Below are 19,607 nucleotides of genomic sequence, written 5' to 3'. Positions count from 1 at the left end.
AGAGAGAGAGAGAGAGAGAGAGAGAGAGAGAGAGAGAGAGAGAGAGAAAGACAGAGAGAGCCGAACTCTGAAATATGGAACACTAGATGTGTGCTCTGCTTTCAGGCTTTCCAGAGGAGAGCATTTCCTTTTCATCAGTTAAGCCCAGTCATCCTGGTAGCACGGAGTTCCTAGGAATGTTTTCCCCCCCATTTTCAGCAAAATATGTATCCTAATATGCATTACATGAATTTTTCCTGGCCAGTCTTCTCTCAGTTTGTGTGACAAAAGGGTAGAAATAAAAGTAAATAAAAGGTATCTCACCTGCTAGATATCTCACACAAAATACTTGAGGGTCAGATAATCTCTGGAAGAAAGAACTGGGTTCTTGTTGTTGCTTTAGACAGGGTCTCTATGTAACCCTGGCTGTCCTGGATCTCACTATGTAGGGCAGGCTGGTTTTGAACTCACAAAAATCTTGCCTTTGCCTTCCAAGTGCTGGGGTTAAAGGTGTGCACTACCACACCCAGAAAGAGCTGCCCTCTAAACCACTCATTTAGAGTCAGAGGCACACTGTCCTGTTCCTGCATGTATATTACATTAGAGGAATGAAGGAATGAGGTTCCAAAGCTAGCCCATTTATAGCTTCTTGAAGCACCATGAAAAGCTTATTTCTTCTCTCTTAGTGTTTCCGAGCTTTATCAGAGCATGGGGCTCTTGAAATCCAAGACAGAAGTCAGTGAGAAACATCCCAGACCCCTGGTCCTAGTTCCCCAAGGCTCAGAGATGAGAAGGTGATTCTCTGAGGCCCAAAAAGGCAGAGACTTTGCTTTAGTTAACTTCCTGAAAATTTGGTACCCAGGGGAGGTCTGTGCAAAGGACAGGGAAGCAGGTCTTTGACTGACAGCTTCCTCGTACCACCATCCTTCCTAGTGCCCCAGTTTTTGACCTGACAGGGACTGAAGGAGACTCTGAGGTAACGACCTTAAATGTGGGAACTCTTGACTTTGTCAAAGTAATGGTGCTGCCTGATTAGAAACCCACTCACAGGGATCCATGTCCCAGACCTTCCCAGCCAGGAATCTGTAGGTCTAATCACAAGAGTCAGGGTGTTGCTATTTGGTTCCTGCCATTGATCTGCGCTGACATTTTAGGTTTGTCAGGCATCAAAGGACCCATGTTTAGTCCTTTTCATTTTAATAAACACCCCAGCAAAAACAAGTACGTTCTTACTGCTAGGTATGAATGGCAGGGCATGACGGTAAAGTACTGATAACACTGTGTAGGGAAGAGAAGGTTCTAGACTCATGATTAGGGTCCTCCCCGTCCCCTCTCTGGGAGGAGTGCCCTGATGTCTGCTCCCATAAAGTTACCATTTCTCCTGTCACCTCATATCTATTCCACAGAGAAGGGGCTCGGGGAAAACACAGCTCTCCCGTAGCTACTGCCTGTAGCCCGCACATGCCTGGCCCCCAGAAAATAATTTTACATTTCCACTTCCCCAAATCTTCAAGCTCTGCTTTTCAAACTTGTCTTTGCCCTACTGTCCACTGCCTGGAGCAGCCGTCCCTCTCCATGACATGCATCTAGCTTGTCTTTTGGAGATCTCTGGGTGCCTTCCTAGAGTAAGACTTTCCTAGCCCCCAGACCTGATATCCTTCCTGTGTGTTCTCAAGTCACCAACCGTACCCTATTTGATCCTCTTGGCCACTCTGTTTATAACCATTTACTTAATGCCTTCCACTCAGGCTATCACACCAGGGGACTACGGCTTTTGTCTGATCACTCTTGGATCCTCACCCTCCAGGGCGGTGCTTGACACATTAATGAGTTTTTGATGAATGATGCTGAAAATATATACAGTGGCTTAGTGGGGAGACCAATATGCTTCCAAGATTACTTATCAACACCACGGGCTCTAGAACCCCACATCCCATGTGACCCACTGCTCACCGATTCTTGCCAGGATCACACCTGAGAAGAGCAAGATGATAGACATGTAAGACTCAGGCTGTTCAGGGTCCTGCTGGCCATCAAACAGGACTGTATTATTGGTCCAGTGAATAGGAGAGCGGTCTGGGAAGATGGGTTGGTTTAGGTTTCTTCTAAAGGTATAAACACGTGCCTGGTCATCTTTTAGCAACTCTTGGTTCGAAGAGGAGTTCTTGCTTAATGGGAGGTAGAAGGCAGCCATATCAAAAGGACTTTCCGGTGCAAAGACGGAAAACACACAGAGTGTTAGGCTGCCCAAGTGGAGCCAACTGGAAATGACTCCCCTGGTGACCAAGCCATAATGCTTCCGGAGCCGGGTAAAGAGAATCGTTCCCGTGAGGCCAGACACAGCTGAAAGGGCTGTAAGGATGCTGAGCAGGGAGCCTCCAATGCCCTGGGTGTGGGCATAGCCTGTGGTAATGCAGTCAAACCCCAGAACTGTCATGTAGAGGAAAGCCAGACCTAAGCCAGCCAGGAAGACGGTCTGTCGGCAGTACGTTTCCCATCCCTCCCGGCATGTATGGAGCAGCCTGCGCGTGCCGTGCAGGCAGTGAAGAAGGCCTTTGGTTGTGGCCCGTTGTTCTTCAAGGCTAGAATTGCGGTCCTTCAGTTTTTCCAGGGTTCTGGAGTTGTTGGTGAATCTATACATAGTTCCCCAAAACTCGGTTTCACCTAAAATAAAATCCAGATAAGCTTCAATTCAATATATGGCCACGGCCCCTCCATGGTCCCTTGCAGGCTCCTCTGTCTCCATGTTGGACAGTTTTCTACCCTTCCTCAGGCATCTGGGACTCCCTGTAAGAGCTGGAATGTGAGTGGTGTTCTGTAAACACCCTAGGGGACAAGTCTCACCAATGAGTGACAGAAGTTGCTGGATGAACACTCCCATTTACCTGGCCGTTAGTGGGACAATCCTGAGGTACAACCAACACAGTGTCTGAAGGTTCCCGATTCTCGCTCCCATCGCATAGTCACACCACTCCCTTTATCGGCTTTTCTCCCCGCCCTTTCCTGTCCCGCCTCCCTTTCCTCACCCTCCTTCCTGGATCCCGTTTCAAACAGATCGCTTTTCACCACCTCGAAACATTGTCTCAGCTTGTGCTCAGGAGAGAGCCAAGCGAAGGCACAGAGAAAGGAGAGGCGACAGCCCAGAAAGGGAAGGGCTAGTTCAGGGAGCAGGAAGAAAAAGCGTCACCTGCTCAAAATGTGAGGATGATCTCCCGGAAACCGACGTGAGTGCTTGCTGTCTGAGGTAGGTGCTTGTGCAGGTGGATTACAAATTTGCAACTGCGTTAGAGGTGCTCGGCACAAGGAAGATGAGCCCTGCAAGGTCTAGAGGAGCCAAGCAATGGACCATTGGCTTCAGCCTTACTGTATGAGGGGGCATAAAAGCCGGCTTTGTGTGGACTACCTTACTTAATTCTCCCGGTATCCTGGTGAAATTGTTCTGACTTTGCAGAAAGGCAGAGACTATGAAATAAAGTAGCCATGAAAGCTCACATAGGCGACCCGTGGTCGATGAGAGGGGTGTACCCCATCTATTGATCTACCGCTCACGGAGACCCATCTGTCCATTCACCATCTAAGCACACGCCTCTACATATTTGTCTCTCCAGTACATGCAGTTCATTCATAAAATTGATCTGGTGGCCTTTAGCTAAAAAACAACTTAAGAAAAATGAGTGCTAGTCATAAGTCCAGACAGAGGAACTGAGTCAACTAGATGAGCAACACTGTTGATAGATGAAGATGGCTCATCCTTGAGGAGAATGAGGTGGTCAGGTGTACCGTCATTGTCCCTGTTCACCCCCACATGCTTAGGACTTTCTAATTTGAAACAATCGCTGCAGGGGTACACTATTTTATCTTGCTCCAAGCGTAGCCCAGACTCCTCCACACATTTGCCTCTCTCAAGTTCAGGGGCTTTGGGGAAGGTGTTCACAAGCAGGATGGGAAGGAGTAATTTGTCTTCCCAGATGGCGAGATAGGCGACGCAGGTTGTATCCTGCGATCCCGGGGGCGTTGCTCTCGCTGGACCTTCTCTGAATGGAGTCTATGAAGTTATTCATAATCCACTGAACCGTACAAAGTAACCCTGCCCCGCCCCGCCCCCACAAACGCTGTCAAGTCATGTGAACTTCATGACCCTTTGGCCTCTCGTTTATCACTGTTTTTAGGCACACTTACGGATAAAATAGTAAGATGTGGTTAGACACGCGGTCTGCAAAGAATAAGTGAAACACTAACATGGGAGGACTGGAAAGAACTAGCGCTCTCTCCGGGTTTGCATTACCTCAGATGTTCACAGCCTTTCGCTGCCGCTCTAGGAAGCACCCTGCTGTGCACCGCTGGGGTTTGACAGCCAACTGGGGAACTAGCTGATAAACCCTGGACAGAAATAGAAACTCTACAAGAAGTGAAACCAAGTTCCATCCGAGAATGAAACCACAGCCAATCACATGAGATGCCCATGCCATCACCTGGCCCACGGACAGGGGGGTAAATATGCTGATGACCTGGTCCAGCTGCCTCATTGCTGCGTTCACCCCTGCAGGGGAGAGGAGGAAACACAGACTCGGTGGGTGGCTGCCGCCTTCCTCCTGGTGAACTTGACACTGTGTTTTCACTGGGCTTGGCAGCTACCCCAGGGTCAATGGTGGGGACAGCAGGCTTGTCTGTAGGTTAAGCAGCAGTCTTTTCAACCTGGAAAACAACTGCAAGACCAGCTGTGGTGGAATGTGAATGATCCTATTGGTAAACACTCTTTACAACGCCAATATTGGTAACGGCCTCTAATTAATAACCAGCAGAGTGGTGTGGGAAGGAAGGTAACTGGAGGAGAGAGGAGAAAGCGTAGAATTCTTACTTTGTGCCAGGCAGACAGTCCTGAACCTTATACCTACGCTCATCTCAGTTAACCCTCCCAATTCTGAGAAGGCAATGGTACTTCCATTTTACAAACTAGGAAATGGAGGCACACACAGGAAAAACTGTTTTCTCAGAATTGCAGAGAAAGAACACAATGGCACCAAGACTCAAAATCCAAACCATCGGACTCCAAAGCTGATGGATTTTACCACCAGTGAAGAAAATATTCACGAGTTCATTCCAAACCTATAATAAACGTGAGCCAAAATCTACTTTGAAGTCCTTTAAAAGAAATTAACAGAGAATGTAAGATTTTCTGGACCCCAAGACAGGATACACTGAAGGCTCACTGGCTTTTATCTGCAGAGCTCTTACTCTGGGTGATGTTACTGAAGCCACCGTACATCCAAATAATAGCAATTTAAAAAGAAAACATGATGCTAAGGGCTTCTGCTCTGCAAGGCGTGTATTTTAGACTCCTTAGCAGCTTCCTTTATCTTGGCCATCAACACTCAGGCACTACAACGCTCAAGTATAGGGTAGCTTGAAATCTTCCCCTCTAAGTGGGCAATTAGAACACACTGCAAAGGGAGCTGTGCACACTTTGTTAAATGGGAGAAAAAGACAAGCTGTCAGACTGTTCTGCTGAGCTCCTTTACTAGAAAACGAATTTCTATCTCCACCATCAGCAGGAATCAACAGTCACACTAGAGGAGTTTTTTTTTTTTTTTTTTTTTTTTTTTTGGTGTGGAATGTGGGAGGTTATCACTGGAATTTAGAAATCTTTTCCTTCATCTATTGTCTAGGTCTAAAATGGCTTCTCCAGATCCTCTGTAAGTGAAAAGCTTCCCTCCTGAACCACCGACTACCTGTATGTTAGGTGATAACGGTGATGGTCATCTCTTGGACATTCCTTCTGTGCAGATTTGTGTTCAGCACTTACGAACACCTGGATTTCACGAAATCCTTCCTTCGCCCGAGTGAGCTCAGATCGAATGAATGTGGATAGGCATGCATGTGTGCAAGCGTGTGTGCACGTGGGGTGTGTGCGTGTGTGTGTTCCAGTGTGTGTGTGTACTGGCCCCATGCTACAGGTGAGAGAAGCTGAGTTCAGAGAGGTTGAGAACTTGCCCCCAGACAGGAAGCTGGTGAAAGAGAGCGCAGCTTTCAGCTGAATGCAATCCTAGATCTGCTTGGCTCCAAATTCCTTCTACAAGCTATGCTACGGCCTTTCCAGGAGCCCTGGGGCTCTGCCCATCCGAGGACCGGTGAGGGTGGCAGTGCTCACCAGCCAGCTGGCCTCTGTTGTCCCTGGTGAGGCTCACAATCCAGTCCCTCTGAATGGTGATAGTAAGCGCGGTGCCAGCCAGGTTTGTCACAGCCGCCAGGGAGATCACCACTGCATAGCAAGCCACCTACCAAAGGAGGGAAGAAGAGGCTGGAGGGAGGCCAAGAATAGACCTTCTAGCCCAGAGCAGAACACAGTTATTTATCTGACATCTTGAGGAACACATAAACAAACCCAGTGACATTTGAGAGGAACAGGCTATGTTAAGTCTAAGCTAAATCTATTCTCTTCTTCTCCCCCATCAGACCAGGCGCAATGCTAATTTGTACCTTGCAGACAACTCTGGTGTTCTGAGGCCTCATTCTCTGTGGAATTTGGGCTCCAACTCAGAAATGAGAGGCCTGGAGGGCACTGACGAAAGGGCACAGTGAGGCAGGAAGCACCTCCCAACAGACAGGTGGGTGCGTTGATAGTGTTCAGGTGCAGGTGTGAGAGGGGAGACACTCACGGTGAGCCAGCCATGCCAGATTAGCTCCATCTCCATCTGGTAGGAGAACACCAGCATCAGGACCACACAGCAGGCAGTGCCAGAGGCGTTCTGAATGAAGAGCGAGGCATGAGCAACTGCAAACGGAAACGCCCAGGGCCCGATATTTACTGTTGGCTTTAGGAGGCAGATCACAGTTACACCTCCACCTAATATGGAGCCATTATGTTTCACCACGTGCTTGTTTGTGCCCACCAGGCTCATCATTTCCATCAGCAATCCCAGGCTTAGGTAGGATTCAAAAGGTAGGCCCCATGAGCACTAAAGAAAGCCTCTGCAACATTTTTAAAAAACGCAAAACAAAACCAAGCAAGAAAAGCAAAGCTGAACTTTGCAAGTAAAGAAAAATGCAAAGGAAGATGACAAAACAACAACAACAACAACAAAAAAAAAAAAAACAAAAAAACAAAAAATAAAACAAAACAACCCAGGTTACAGCTAATCTAGAGAATGTGAAATTCTAAGGCTGACTCTCTGACTCTCCTGGCTTTATTTACCACATCTCTGACTGAGTTGTAGGAGCTGGGTCTAAAGAGTAATACTTCAGGTTTTAAAGCAATTGACTTTTCAATGGCCTGTCTCTCCAAGTCTGCTCGATGCTATTTAAAAAATAGCTATGCTGAGTAGTCAATATTAAGAACAAGACAGTTTAGGAAGGCATATGTTTTTCCTGGGCAAAGGGAGAGTTTATGACAATATTATCACTAGAGGCTAAATGGAGATCTCCATCTGAGCAAGTAAGTCTCCCAATATTGAGGTTAGCTGTCTCATACAGGGCATTTCTGCTACATAGAAACTGTCTTGATGAAAAATAAACACATAAAAAAAAATGTTCTGCGTTCACAGGTAATGCTAGAACATTAAGAGAAGAGTGCTTTCTGACAATTCAGTTCTGAAAACGTGTACTTGGTAAGAATCTAAATCCCCTGGTGACTCACGCCTTTAATCCCAAAACTCAGGAGGCAGAGGCAGGCAGATCTCTTTGATTTCGAGGCCAGACCAAGTTCCAGGACAGTCAGGGCTACACAGAGAAACCCTGTCTTGAAAAACCAAGCAAGCAAGCAAGCAAAGAGCCCAATCTAACACTCCGTTCAAGGGCTCAGGTATGTGGCTGGATCACCAAGTGCTCAGCGGCATGTGTGGAGCTGAGTCTGGTCTACAGCACTGCACAATAACAACCAACTAACTAACTCACACCAATGTGTTCCAAAGGTGGAAATTGACAGTGAACCAGAGCGGAACCACTCTTTCTATGAGAGTCTCTCATTTAAGACCCACTGCTACTCAGCACAGTTTTGAGATATTTTATTTCACGACGTCAGGTACCAAAGCTGGGGAGCCACGTGTCCTCGGCACCCCAGAGAAAAGCATTACCTTCATTTCTTGGTTTCCTGTCGATCCAGTCACCAATTAAAACCCCAAATATTAACACGGAGCCAGCCACCGCTAAGCCAAACACTGCCGTTAGGAGGAGATTGTGTCCGTACAGCTCTATCAGGAATACAGACATGGCAAAGTGCCACATCCGTCTCCCTGTAAGACAAAAAAGCCAAAGCTTTAACCATTGAGACCGGTGGAGGATAATTAACCCCAGAAAGACACAATTGCCCCAAAGGGCACACTAACTCTTCAAAACAGGATGTCAAAAACATATTTTATGGAGAATGACTATGACTTTATCTTATGCAATGTACTTATGACCTTAAATATTTTCAAAAATCAAGAGCGTAAAAGAAGAAGAAGCTAATGAGAAAATACCAAGCACTTAGAAGACCATAAAATGACAACTACCAGCACACCCTGAGAACATCTGCTGGTCAAAAGCAATAGATTAACCAGCCCTGAAGCTCTGTTTGCCTCAGACTATCAGCCAAAAGAAGCGCTTTCTTCAGAGCCTAGAATGCTTGGAATCACACCCTCAAGGCAAGGAGGTGAATGAAAAGAGAGTAACCAATAGGTGGGCTCACAGTTCAGCTGCCCCCTATCGGCATGGTCCAGGAAACCTCCGCCCTTAGACCCAGATGAACCAGTGCTCACCAGCTTTATCATTCCCATCAGCAACTGCAGCCTGAAGTTAGAGACAGCAGCTAGCAGCTCCATGTGATTGTGAGAGGAGGCAATCACAAGCCTTTCTAAGGGAAAAGCCATTGTCTTAGCTTCACGTTATGCTTGCAATCATTTTTAAACAGGATGTCCAGCTCATAGTCAGAGACAGCCAATTGTAGAAGGCAAGGAAAGCACCATAGATGAAATCTACAATGAACGACAGCAAAGACGGAGACGGCACAAATCCAGGTTATCAGCCACAGGCTGTAAAATAATGGTTATTGTATCAAGAGCAACAAGCCTGGCAAGCTGAGCAGGGAGTCAAAAATACTTACAAAACAAACAGATAAATAAAATTCTTAGAGCTCAAAGTAGAACCATAGACACTAAAACCAAACGTTCAGTTGCTAGCAGCTGGACGTGGTGACGCACACCTGCTGTGATCCTCACTCTTAGGAGGCAGAGGCAGGAGGATGGAGACAAGGGAGACCAGATATAACTTAAAAAATCAGTCAACTGTCCGAAGAAGCAACTCATAATGACGCACAGAAAGATAAAATAACGAAGAAAAGAACAAGAAACTCACAGTAAGCCAGGTAGAAAGAAAACACAAAATTACATAAAAGGCTTAACTAGAACACCAGTTAACAACTAGTAAAAGGGAATCAACTATTCCAGTTACAGGCTAAGATGGATGGGTTGGACATTAAGACATGATCATGGTCTGTGTAAAGACAAGTATTTCTAAAAACATAAGAGAACGTGGAAGTAAAAGGATCCTTCTTGTGTTTATGAACAAGAGTTCAAATAGCTGACACAAGGGTGTACCAGATGAAATCGAGAAATCACAATCATTGGAGGTGCTTTTAAGCCCCTATCTCCCTCTTTGTAATTGATAGGATAAGAAAGAATAGATTGAAAAAATAAAAAGCCCTAGCATAATGCTGGCAACACTATTTTACAAGCAATGCAGGGTCAGAGGCAGGGCAGGACAGGTGTCCAACCACAGGGTATCTGCGGTTGGGCGCCCGAAACAATTGGGACACCCAAGATAAGAACCAGGAGTCTTTCCCGCCTTCTCTGAACCAGCTACGTGACTTAGTTCACATCTGCTTTCCCGCCTTCCCTGCTCCAAATACGTAACCTAACTATGGCTTTGTTCAAATCCCCCAATCAGATCCCCGTAACTATGCTTCTCGCTTCTGTAAACGTGCTTCTTGCTCCCGAGCCCTATAAAAACCCGTTACCCCAACCGAGAGGCGCGCAGGTCTTCCGAAAGGCTTTGTCACCCCGGGTACCCGTGTATCGAAATAAACCTCTTGCGGCTTGCATCCGAAGGCTGATCTCGCTGATTCTTGGGAAGCGGGGTCTCTCCGTCTAAAGAGGCTCTACCTAGAGTCTTTCAAGATAAATGTGCATTAAACGTGCTGTGCAGTTGTAAGTCTGTAAGACCTAAAAGTCTCATTACGAATGCTGGAACGAACTCAGAATACACACCATCTAATACACACGCAGCAAATCATAAAATTAGCCATGTGACGGGGGTGGAGTGGGGTGGGACTAGCTTCATGTTCTCGGACTTTACAGCAATTAAGATAAAACCACTACCGCAGAAGCCTAAAAACTCTCATTGGCTTTTTATAAATTAATTTATAAGAAGTCAATACATCAAACCAATAATTGTGAAATAATAAAATATTCAAACAAAATACAGTAAAACTTATCACATGCATGGTTAAAGAAAGCAGTGATCTTCCATGTTTCTGTTAGAAAGGAAAGGCTAAGTAAGCAAATTATGTGTGTTTAGAAGTTAGAACTGGGCTGGACATGATGTCCCATGCCTGAGGCTGAGTCAGGAGGATTATAAATTAATGGCTAGCCTGGGCTACATAGAGACAGCTGAGAGCATGCCACAAGGGAAAAATAGTGGAAAAATGAACAACAAATGAACCTCAAAGAAAGCAAAAGAGTGATTAAAATAAAAGTAAGAAACGTAAGAGTAGAGGGCTAGAACCATTGCTTAATGGCAGAGCAAGACACCAATTTCTGTCTCAAGCATAGAAAGCAAGCAAGAAAGAGGGAGGAGAAAGAAGGGAAACAGAGGGGGTGAGGAAAAGAAAGGAGGGAAGGAGAGAAGTCAAAACTTCACCAACTGAAAATATAATGAGAATGAAGACACACAGAAGAGAGGATATAAAGCTGAGAGGAAAAGGCGCGGATCCAGGAGAAATTAAGGGGAGGACTTGGGGGCAAATATTATCAAAACATGTTGCATGACATCCTAAAAAAAAATACTAAAAATAAATTCATTTTGAAAACCAGCAGAACCAATGCTGGCTTTTGGGAAAGTAAATTATGCTATGTCACACAAGGAGATCTACACAGTAATGAAAAGTTTCAGGGCTGCTCATGACAAGGTCAGTATCATGAACGTGAGAGTCAGCTAAAGGAGATAGAATATACATGGTAGGATCTCATTTACGCACCCTTCAAAGACTAAACAATGACACCGTTAAGGGTTGTCTACACCAGAGTCACGCTGGAGAAAAGAAAAACAAAAAACAAAAGACAGCAAGGAAGCAATGCCATGAGACGTGGTGAGGAGGGTGCGGCTGAGAATGGTCCCTGAGAGATGGCTTCACTGGCTTCAAGCTGGCTGTGCCCCTCCCTCCCCCACCTGCTCCCTTTAAGAATCATGCTTTATACATAAGTGTTGTGCATTTTCTATTCATTCTGCAGTTGCTCATTTAAAATACTTTTTCTTTTTAAAAATTTTTGTTTTGTTTGTTAGTATTTCTTTTCTTTCTTTCTTTCTTCCTTTCTTTCTTTCTTTCTTCCTTTCTTTCTTTCTTTCTTTCTTTCTTTCTTTCTTTCTTTCTTTCTTTCTTTCTTTCTTTCTTTCTTTCTTTCTTTTTTTGTTTGTTTTGAGACAGGGCTTCTTTGTGTAACAGCCTTGGCTGTCCTGGACTCTCTTTGTAGGCCAGGCTGTCCTTGAACTCTCAGAGGTCTACCTGCCTCTGCCTCTGGAGTGCTGGATTAAACTTGAAATCCACCACGCCCAGCTCATTTAAAACATTTTAAACAAACACATGTATTTTGGACATTATTTTTGGACATTCCAACATCTTTAATGTAAGTTTTTTTAACAGTGTAAAAATATTAATTTCATAATTCATCTTACCCATATTGATAAGGCACAGCTTACATAAATAAAAAATCTTGGACTCATGAGGTAGATCAAAGTTGCTCCTAAAATGCAGACATTCAAATCATTAAGATGATTAAATTCAAAATGAACATATATTCAAAGCAAATTTGCATAACTCAGAGAAAGTAAAGTGTTACTTAGCATTAATATACTTTCAGAAAGTAGCCTAGGATAAATAAAAATACAGGTGAAGAGTTTAAGTTAGCCTGGGTATAGTTAGCCTGAGTATAACTCCATTTTAATAAAGAACCATCTTGACTGAGAGCTGAATTCAGGTACCAGGAAATATCACAGAATGTACACTTGGCAGAAAACAAAGTTAACTCTCCTAGCAACAGCCTCCAGGAAATAATACAGAATAAATGCTTCATAGAAAATAGGGACAATCTCCCTGGCAATAATCAATGGGAATCAGTTCACAATCGGGTGGAAAATTCTCCCCAATGTTTCAGATATAGTTTCGAAGAATAGCTATTGTGTTTATATGCCTTAGCAATTGTGATTATATGCCTCTAACTTTTACCCAATCCTGTAACATCAAGACATGCCCCCCCCACTTGCTGTCATGAAAACATGTGCCCCCCTGCTTGCTGTCATGGAAACCCCCTGGTCAGAGACTTTCCCTTTAAAAACCCTGCTCACTCAGAGCTCAGGGTCCCACTTCTCTACTGCTGCGTCAGTGAGACTTTGGTCCCGAATTTGATTGCTCTTGTAATAAAGCTCTCTTGCTATTGCATCGAGTCATCTCCTGGTGGTCTCTGAGGGTCCCGTGAACCTGGTATTACACAGGACAACAGAGAATATATGGAATATATACAAATTTGGGAATTCCCAGAATTTTTTTTTCCATTGGCTTAAAGTAGTCATTATTCTGAGTGACACCGGGGAAATATTCGCTCTATCCTTTTGCTCAAGTGCAGAGAGAGAAGGATTATGGTGCGCTGGTACTTGGAAGGAAGTGGCCTATTAGATAATGGAAAAACTTAATAGCCTTAGACAGCCCAGTCTGAGGAGGCAGGACAGGCACCTTCAACAGGTATCACCTATGGACAAAAGCAGAGAGCACGAAGAAGTTGAGTGAGGAGCAGGACTGGGGTAGACCTAGCTCTCTGGGTGGGGAGAAGAGTGAGGCAAATGTCTGAAGGAGGGAGAAGGCACAGGAGAACCTAGAGGTCAGGGTGTGAAGTGCAGGTCATGGATGATGGGAAACTGGTGTGGTGCTCACTCTCTAATCCCCCACAACCAGGGGGCTGAGGCAGAAGCATTGCCACAGGAAGAAAGACGCAGGGCAACAGAAGGGGGCAGCCCTGTCTCTTTCTTGAAGGAGAGAGAGAGAGTAGTCCCCAACTCCTCCTTACTCCATTCACCTCAGCACACCTTTCTTTGCTCTATCTTTGTCACAGCGGCCAGAGTTCTGCGCGGGTCACAGAACTCCTCTGCTCAAAGCCTCCAATCCAGCACCTGCACCTTACTCAGGAAAACCTGAAGTCCTTACAACGGCTCAAAAGGTTCCATTTCTGACTCCTGCTCATCTCTCACGACACTGCTCCATTTGATGACTTCCCAGCTACAGGAAGCTCACTCTTGCCTGTGTCTGTTCCATTTACTCATCCCTCTGTCTGGAATATTATTCTAGCCATGCACAGGACTCCATCAGGCTGAGTTCTTCAGCTCCTTACCTAAACAAAGGTCACTCCCTCACTAGCTCATCTTCACCAGCCCAGGCTGAAACTTATGCTGGAGCTGAGCACAGTGGCATGGGTCTATAGTTCTGCCTACTTGGGAGCCTGAGGGAAGAGAATCATTTCAGTCTACCAGTCTGAGAAAAGCCTAAGCTACAAGGACACTCGAGAAAGAAAGAGGGGAAAAAAGAAGGAAGAAAGAAAAGACGGAAGGAAGAAAGGAAGAGAAGGGAAGGGAAGGGAAAATATTTTCTAGACCAATACCACACCAGTGGAACTTCTGGAATGGTGGGATTGTAACCTCATTGACTGCTAGGGCCATACTGTGTGGCTACTGAGAACAGGAAATGGGGCTGGCATGATAAGGAACAGAACCTTTTGCTTTATTATATTGGAGGGGAGAGCTTGCCATGGAGCTCCTGTGGAGGTCAAAGGATAATCTGTGCAGTCAGTTTTCCCCTTCCACTTTATTGTGGTTCCAGAGATCCAACTCAGATTGTTAGGCTATGGGGCAAGCAGTTTATCTTCACCCCACCGAGAGTGTTGGGATTTATTTAAAAATATGTTACCCAGATGACAGAGTTGATATGAAAGATATTTATTGGGATGGAGATGGAGAAAGGAGGAAGGAGAGAGAGAGAAAAAAAAGAAAGAGAGAGACATGGTAGGGGGAGGAGAAAGCCCCAACACAGAGAGGGGAGAGAGCAGAGAGGATAGAGAGAGAGCCAGAGAGAGAGAGAGAGTGAGAGAGAGGGAAGTAAGAGGCAGGGGTCCTTTTCTCCTGGACCCCTGGAAGCAATGACCAATGGTGACATGACAGGTGGTTAAGCATCCTAGGAGTGGCCTAATGCATCGATTTGTGAGCTAACAGAGACCTCATCAGTCTTGAACTTTTCTCTTCTTTCCCTCTCTCTCTCCTCTATTTTTTTTTTTTTGAGACAGGGTTTCTCTGTGTAGCCCTGGCTGTCTTGGACTTGCTCTGTAGACCATGCTGGTCTTGAACTCATAGATCCACCTGCCTCTGACTCCTGAGTGCTGGGATTAAAGCGAGCCTGCCTCATACTTTTCATTTTAACAGATTCAAATGCAGCCACAGAAGTTTAGTAACCTCTGTGTTCTAACTGCGGCACCCACATACTTGCTTATCTCCTTTGTTAGTAATTCCTTGCCATCTGTCACTAATATATTACATAATTCTATACTAGACTAGACTATGTGATTTAATTTTGTGTCTTATTTATGACTTGCTCTTCCTGCTGGAGGGTAAGCTCCACAAGGAAAACAGTTCAGAGCCATGTTCTCAGCACCGAGGACAGTTTCTGGCACATGACCTATCCTTTAAGGAGAATTTGTTTAGGGAATGAACAAACTATGACAGAGCCTCTATGCTCTGCTCTCAGATAACTAGCTCCGAAGTTCATCTCCTACCTCGCTGCTCTTTCTTTCTTCCAGCCCTTTGCTGTGATGCGCCTTTCCTTTCTCACACGTTCCTCTTCTTTCTCCTTGATGAACTCACCACTATCTGAACCTTAACACACTACCCTGGCCTCCTGGGTCTGGCTCATCAGAGACTCATGCAACCAGCCTCAATTTACTAGGTTTCTTCTTCTTCTTCTTCTTCTTCTTCTTCTTCTTCTTCTTCTTCTTCTTCTTCTTCTTCTTCTTCTTCTTCTTCTTCTTTTTTGAGACAGGGTTTCTCTGTGTAGTCCTGGCTGTCCCAGAACTCACTTTGTAGACAGGCTGGCCTCAAACTCACAGAGATCTGCCTGCCTCTGCATCGAAAGTGCTGGGACTAAAGATGTTGGCCATCATACCTGGCTTGCTTACTGGGTTTCTTATGTGTAACTCAGACGACAGATGGCTGAAAGGCAGGAGCAGCTTGGAGTTCTGTCAGCCACTGCTTTTCTGTGCTGCTATCAGAGAAGAGCCCAGCTCTTCCAGCAGTGCTCAGCTATGGGCCAGGACAGACTTCAGGTGAACCCTACACACTAGATCATCAGACAAGAGCTGGGTGGCAAAGGGCAGGACTTGTCCCTAGCCCCACAGCCATGCCTCCCTCCCTGACGATTATATACCTATTACTCGTCTGAGAACCCATCCCAACACTTGCACATCAAGTGTATTGCACCTTTTGTCAAAAGAAAAAAAAAAAGTCAAGGGAAGGGGACATTGAACAGATCTAGAAAAGTCTAGTTGTGCCTCTTTTTGTGGTCAATAGATAGAGCCCAGATGAGGTTGGAGAGCTGGCTCAATCATTAAGAGCACTTGCTGCCGGGGCAAAGGACCTAGGTTCAATTTCTAGCACCCACATGGCACTCACAATTGCCTGCAACTCCACTTCCAGAGAATCCAACACCCTCTTCTGGTCTCTGAGGGCTCTCTCTCTCTCTCTCTCTCTCTCTCTCTCTCTCTCTCTCTCCACACACACACACACACACACACACACACACACACACACACACACACAGAGAAATGCTTAATTTAAAAAAAGAGTTCAGTGTCATGAGTTTTCAGTTGTAAGCTCACTTGGGCTGGAGAGGAAAGGAAATTAGCATGGTTATTGAAGCTTTCATTTTTCTCTTTCTTTGTTAAAGAAATGATTCAGATTTATTTTAGGGTTTTGTGTAACAGCCAGAAACATTCTTCTTGCTTAAACAAAGGAACAGGCTCCCACCTAGCACAGTGCCTTGCACTTACAGGACAATTGACCAACTGTGGCTAATCATGAGACAAGAAATAGATTCCCTTCTGGCGTAGTGTCTATCACAATGGGAACAGCCTTTAAAAGTTCACTGTATTCTGAAATGGATTGCCAACAGTACAAAGGTAGTTTTTGTGGAGGGTGAGTTTCCATTTCCTTAGGTTCAAGAGACCATGCACAGTTAGGAAACCCCAATTCTCCTTTTGAGCTCCAGTTATCTGCAGTTGGACATCAACAGGACCTTGCACACAATGAGTTTGGTTTTAGTTTCATTTAACACCACTTCTCTATCTAGTGAAATCACTCCATTTCCTTTCTAAGAAAAAGGGCTCCTATGCAGGTCAGGAAGTGACAAAATGCCATCATTTCCCCTTTTTTTCTGTGTAACAGAGGGCCCAGTATGTGCCACATGACAAGGCAGCCATACCAGAGGCATTGGCTCTCAATGGATGTCTGTCTTCCAAGGTGAGTCTAATACAGACTGCCGGTGCCTCTAGCTGCACCAGCTGCCAGGCAGTCATGACTAACTGTCAAAAGCCAGTCTGCTGAGGCTACCCAGACAAACTGACAGAATCAGTTGGCACATCAACCAACCTTCCTCCCTCCCTCTCCTCTCCCTCTCCTCTCCCTCCCCTCCCCTCCTCTCCTCCCCTCTCCTCTCTTCTTCTTTCCTCTCCCCTCCTCTCTCTCCCCCTCCCTCCCTTTTTTGGAGTCAGAATGTCACCTTGTAACCCAGGGTGAATTCAGACTCTGAAGTGTACTAGATTGCAGACATGCATGTCCTATCCTGCCAGAATTGACTACTGAAATTTCTGGTTTGCAAAGAACAAACGTCTTTCAAGTTTAAGCCCCTGTCAGCTGTGTTGTGTGCGAAGCCTCGGAACTTCCACTGTGGAGGAACTTCCACTGTGCACGTGGAGGACAGAGGACATTAAGTCTGAAATCACCGCACGGAGACCACCATTCACATACGCAACTGGCAAGAGTGTCTTATTCCGAGAAAACCTGCATGCAGGGGTCAAAACGCTTTACGAAATGGCGACCCTAGGCAAAGGCGCACAGGCCTTTTTCTAGGAAACTAGGAAAATTGTAGTAAGGGTTAGGCAATCTAAAACCTCACTGGTGGGTGTTGGGGAAGTTACAAGGGTGAATTCCTAATCAGCTTGCATCTAGGGGGTCGGTGGGCTGCATTCCAGTGCCATGAACGTTTAACTACAGGACGAGGTGGGGCTGCCTGGCACAGATGCCCCATCCTGAGATATTTTCCCATTCTTGTGGTCATCTCCAGGCTGTTCCTTGGGTAGGGGATTTTATGATCTTTTTGTTTGTTTGTTTTTTGGTGATTTTTTATTTAAGAAATTTTAATTACAATTTATTCACTTTGTATCCCAGCTGTAGCCCCCTCCCAATTCTACCCTCTTTCCCTCTTCTCCTCTCATATCCCTCCCCCAGTCCACTGATAGGGGAGGTCCTCCTCTCCCTCCATCTGACCCTAGCCTATCAGGTCTCATCAGGACTGTCTGAATTGTCTTCCTCTGTGGCCTGGTAAGGCTGCTCCGCCTTCAGGAGAGGAGATCAAAGAGCAGATTTTATGGTCTTGTTCCTGGAATTGGTGACCTATGACCTAGTCCCTAGGACGGGTGACTTATGGCCTGGTTCTGGGAGTGATGGCTTTTCTTTTAAGGTTAGGCCTGGTCCTAAAATGGAGACAAATCATGTCGTCCTTTCAGACGGCTCTGGGTGCCAGCAGTTGGGCTCACATTGTCAGGCCTGGGCTACAAATGCCTTTACCTGCTGAGCCATCTCACACACAGCACATTTGCATTTTTAATGTGGGGAATAAGTTGTAGGCATCATACTGCTTTATTCCTAAGAAGGACATTTTGCTTCAGACCCACAACGCTTGTCTCCCAAAATAATATTAATTCTTTGATACCATTTGAGAACCTGCTCAGGATTCCCCTATTGTTGCCTTTGTGGTTGGAGAAATTTGTCATGTAATGAGACAAATGGGACTTGGGAATTTTTCACTTTTTCTTCCAATGTAAAAGGAAAGTTCATTGTTTCTTCCTCTTATGAGGTTAAAGTCACGTCCCAGTGGAAGAGGGCTCCTGAGGCCTGCAGAGCCCCTGGGACAATTTGAGAAAGGCTTGGAGTGAGGGCTTGTAACCCTTCTAAGCTCACTGTAAAGGGAGTTCCCTGCTGGGAAGATGTAGACGTGGAGCTGGTCTCCTGAGGAGTGTATGCTGCTCTGGAAGGACACACAGACGCAAGCTGGACAGCCACAGAGAACACCTTGAATGCCTAATGCAGAGCTAGGGGCCCTCCCTGGGGACAGGCTTCCTTCCGGTTCACTACAGGTTCCCGCGCCACAGTTCACAACGGCCACGTGAAAGAAGGACCAGCAGACCATGATGATGTTTTTAGTGCAGTGTTGGGGGTAATTGTGTGCATGAAGCCGTCAACGCTGTTTATGAATGGAATTAAAAAGTGGAATTAGCCCAAACTTTGGAAAAAAAGAGATGGGAAAACAAAGCTAATTGTGTTGTGATATTTAAATTAGTAAAACCAATTGTCTAGAATAGACTCACAGAAATGGGAAAATGTTATTTGAGTGCCTTTGCTTGTCTAGCCTTCGATTTTGCATAATCAGAGCTGCTGTGTTCAGAGTGACTGCAGCCTGGGCCGTCTTCCCCACAGAGGGACAAGTGTCCCTTTCTCAGGAGGAAAGTTACAGCTAGCCGGAACTTACCAACAGTACTCATCTCTCCCGTCGTTCGCCTGTTGTCTGAGGCTTTGGTCTGTCTCTCTTCATTTCCAGAGTTTTCAATGTCAGTCGATTTTCCCACCATGATTAGATGCTAAGAGAAAACAGGTTTCAAATATCAAGAAGTTCATTCTAGCAACCACAATATGGCTGTTCACGGGAAGATGTCAACATGCTTAATCAACTTAATTCTGACTGGATTCCATTACAGCAATTAATATCACCCTCATGGCATTGTCAAGTGTTAACTGTATAATTTATTATAAGGGGTTCATTGCCCATGAATAAAGCCATAGCAATTGTTACCAACATATAGGCTTATTATTAATGCTCAAACCAACTATTTGGGGGAACATTCATAGAGCTGTGATGAGACTCAAGAGAGTAATCTTTTTTATTAAATTAAATACACGTACAAAGGTTAAACATAGAGTCTGGACAAGTTCTCTGTGTTACCATTCAACCCAGGGGCCACAGAATACACAATTTATCCTTCTTTAACATGTTACTTTTTCCAACTTTTAATTTC

At 45.3% G+C, this 19,607-nt stretch overlaps 1 protein-coding gene across 1 annotated transcript in view; it reads right to left on the bottom strand.

The window, feature by feature from the left end:
• The window catches only part of LOC129681002 (solute carrier family 40 member 1-like), a 25,952-nt gene extending 6,789 nt beyond the window's left edge, over window positions 1-19,163 (bottom strand). Inside the window, exons 1-8 of the mRNA XM_055612890.1 lie at window positions 19,064-19,163; window positions 8,642-8,806; window positions 8,049-8,207; window positions 6,636-6,751; window positions 6,128-6,254; window positions 4,278-4,519; window positions 3,760-4,024; window positions 1,933-2,643 (exon numbers count right to left, since the gene is read on the bottom strand). Of these exons, the coding sequence (XP_055468865.1) occupies window positions 1,933-2,643; window positions 3,760-4,024; window positions 4,278-4,519; window positions 6,128-6,254; window positions 6,636-6,751; window positions 8,049-8,207; window positions 8,642-8,806; window positions 19,064-19,163 (1,885 nt within the window). The remainder of the gene's footprint in view (window positions 1-1,932; window positions 2,644-3,759; window positions 4,025-4,277; window positions 4,520-6,127; window positions 6,255-6,635; window positions 6,752-8,048; window positions 8,208-8,641; window positions 8,807-19,063) is intronic.
• Between the last annotated feature and the right edge of the window lie 444 nt (window positions 19,164-19,607).

This window comes from Psammomys obesus, unplaced genomic scaffold, assembly GCF_907164565.1.
Source record: "Psammomys obesus unplaced genomic scaffold, mPsaObe1.curated_primary_1811, whole genome shotgun sequence".
Taxonomy (NCBI): Eukaryota; Metazoa; Chordata; class Mammalia; order Rodentia; family Muridae; genus Psammomys; species Psammomys obesus.
The sequence above is the reverse complement of the archived record's forward strand: the minus strand, read 5'-3'. Positions and strand labels throughout refer to the sequence as shown.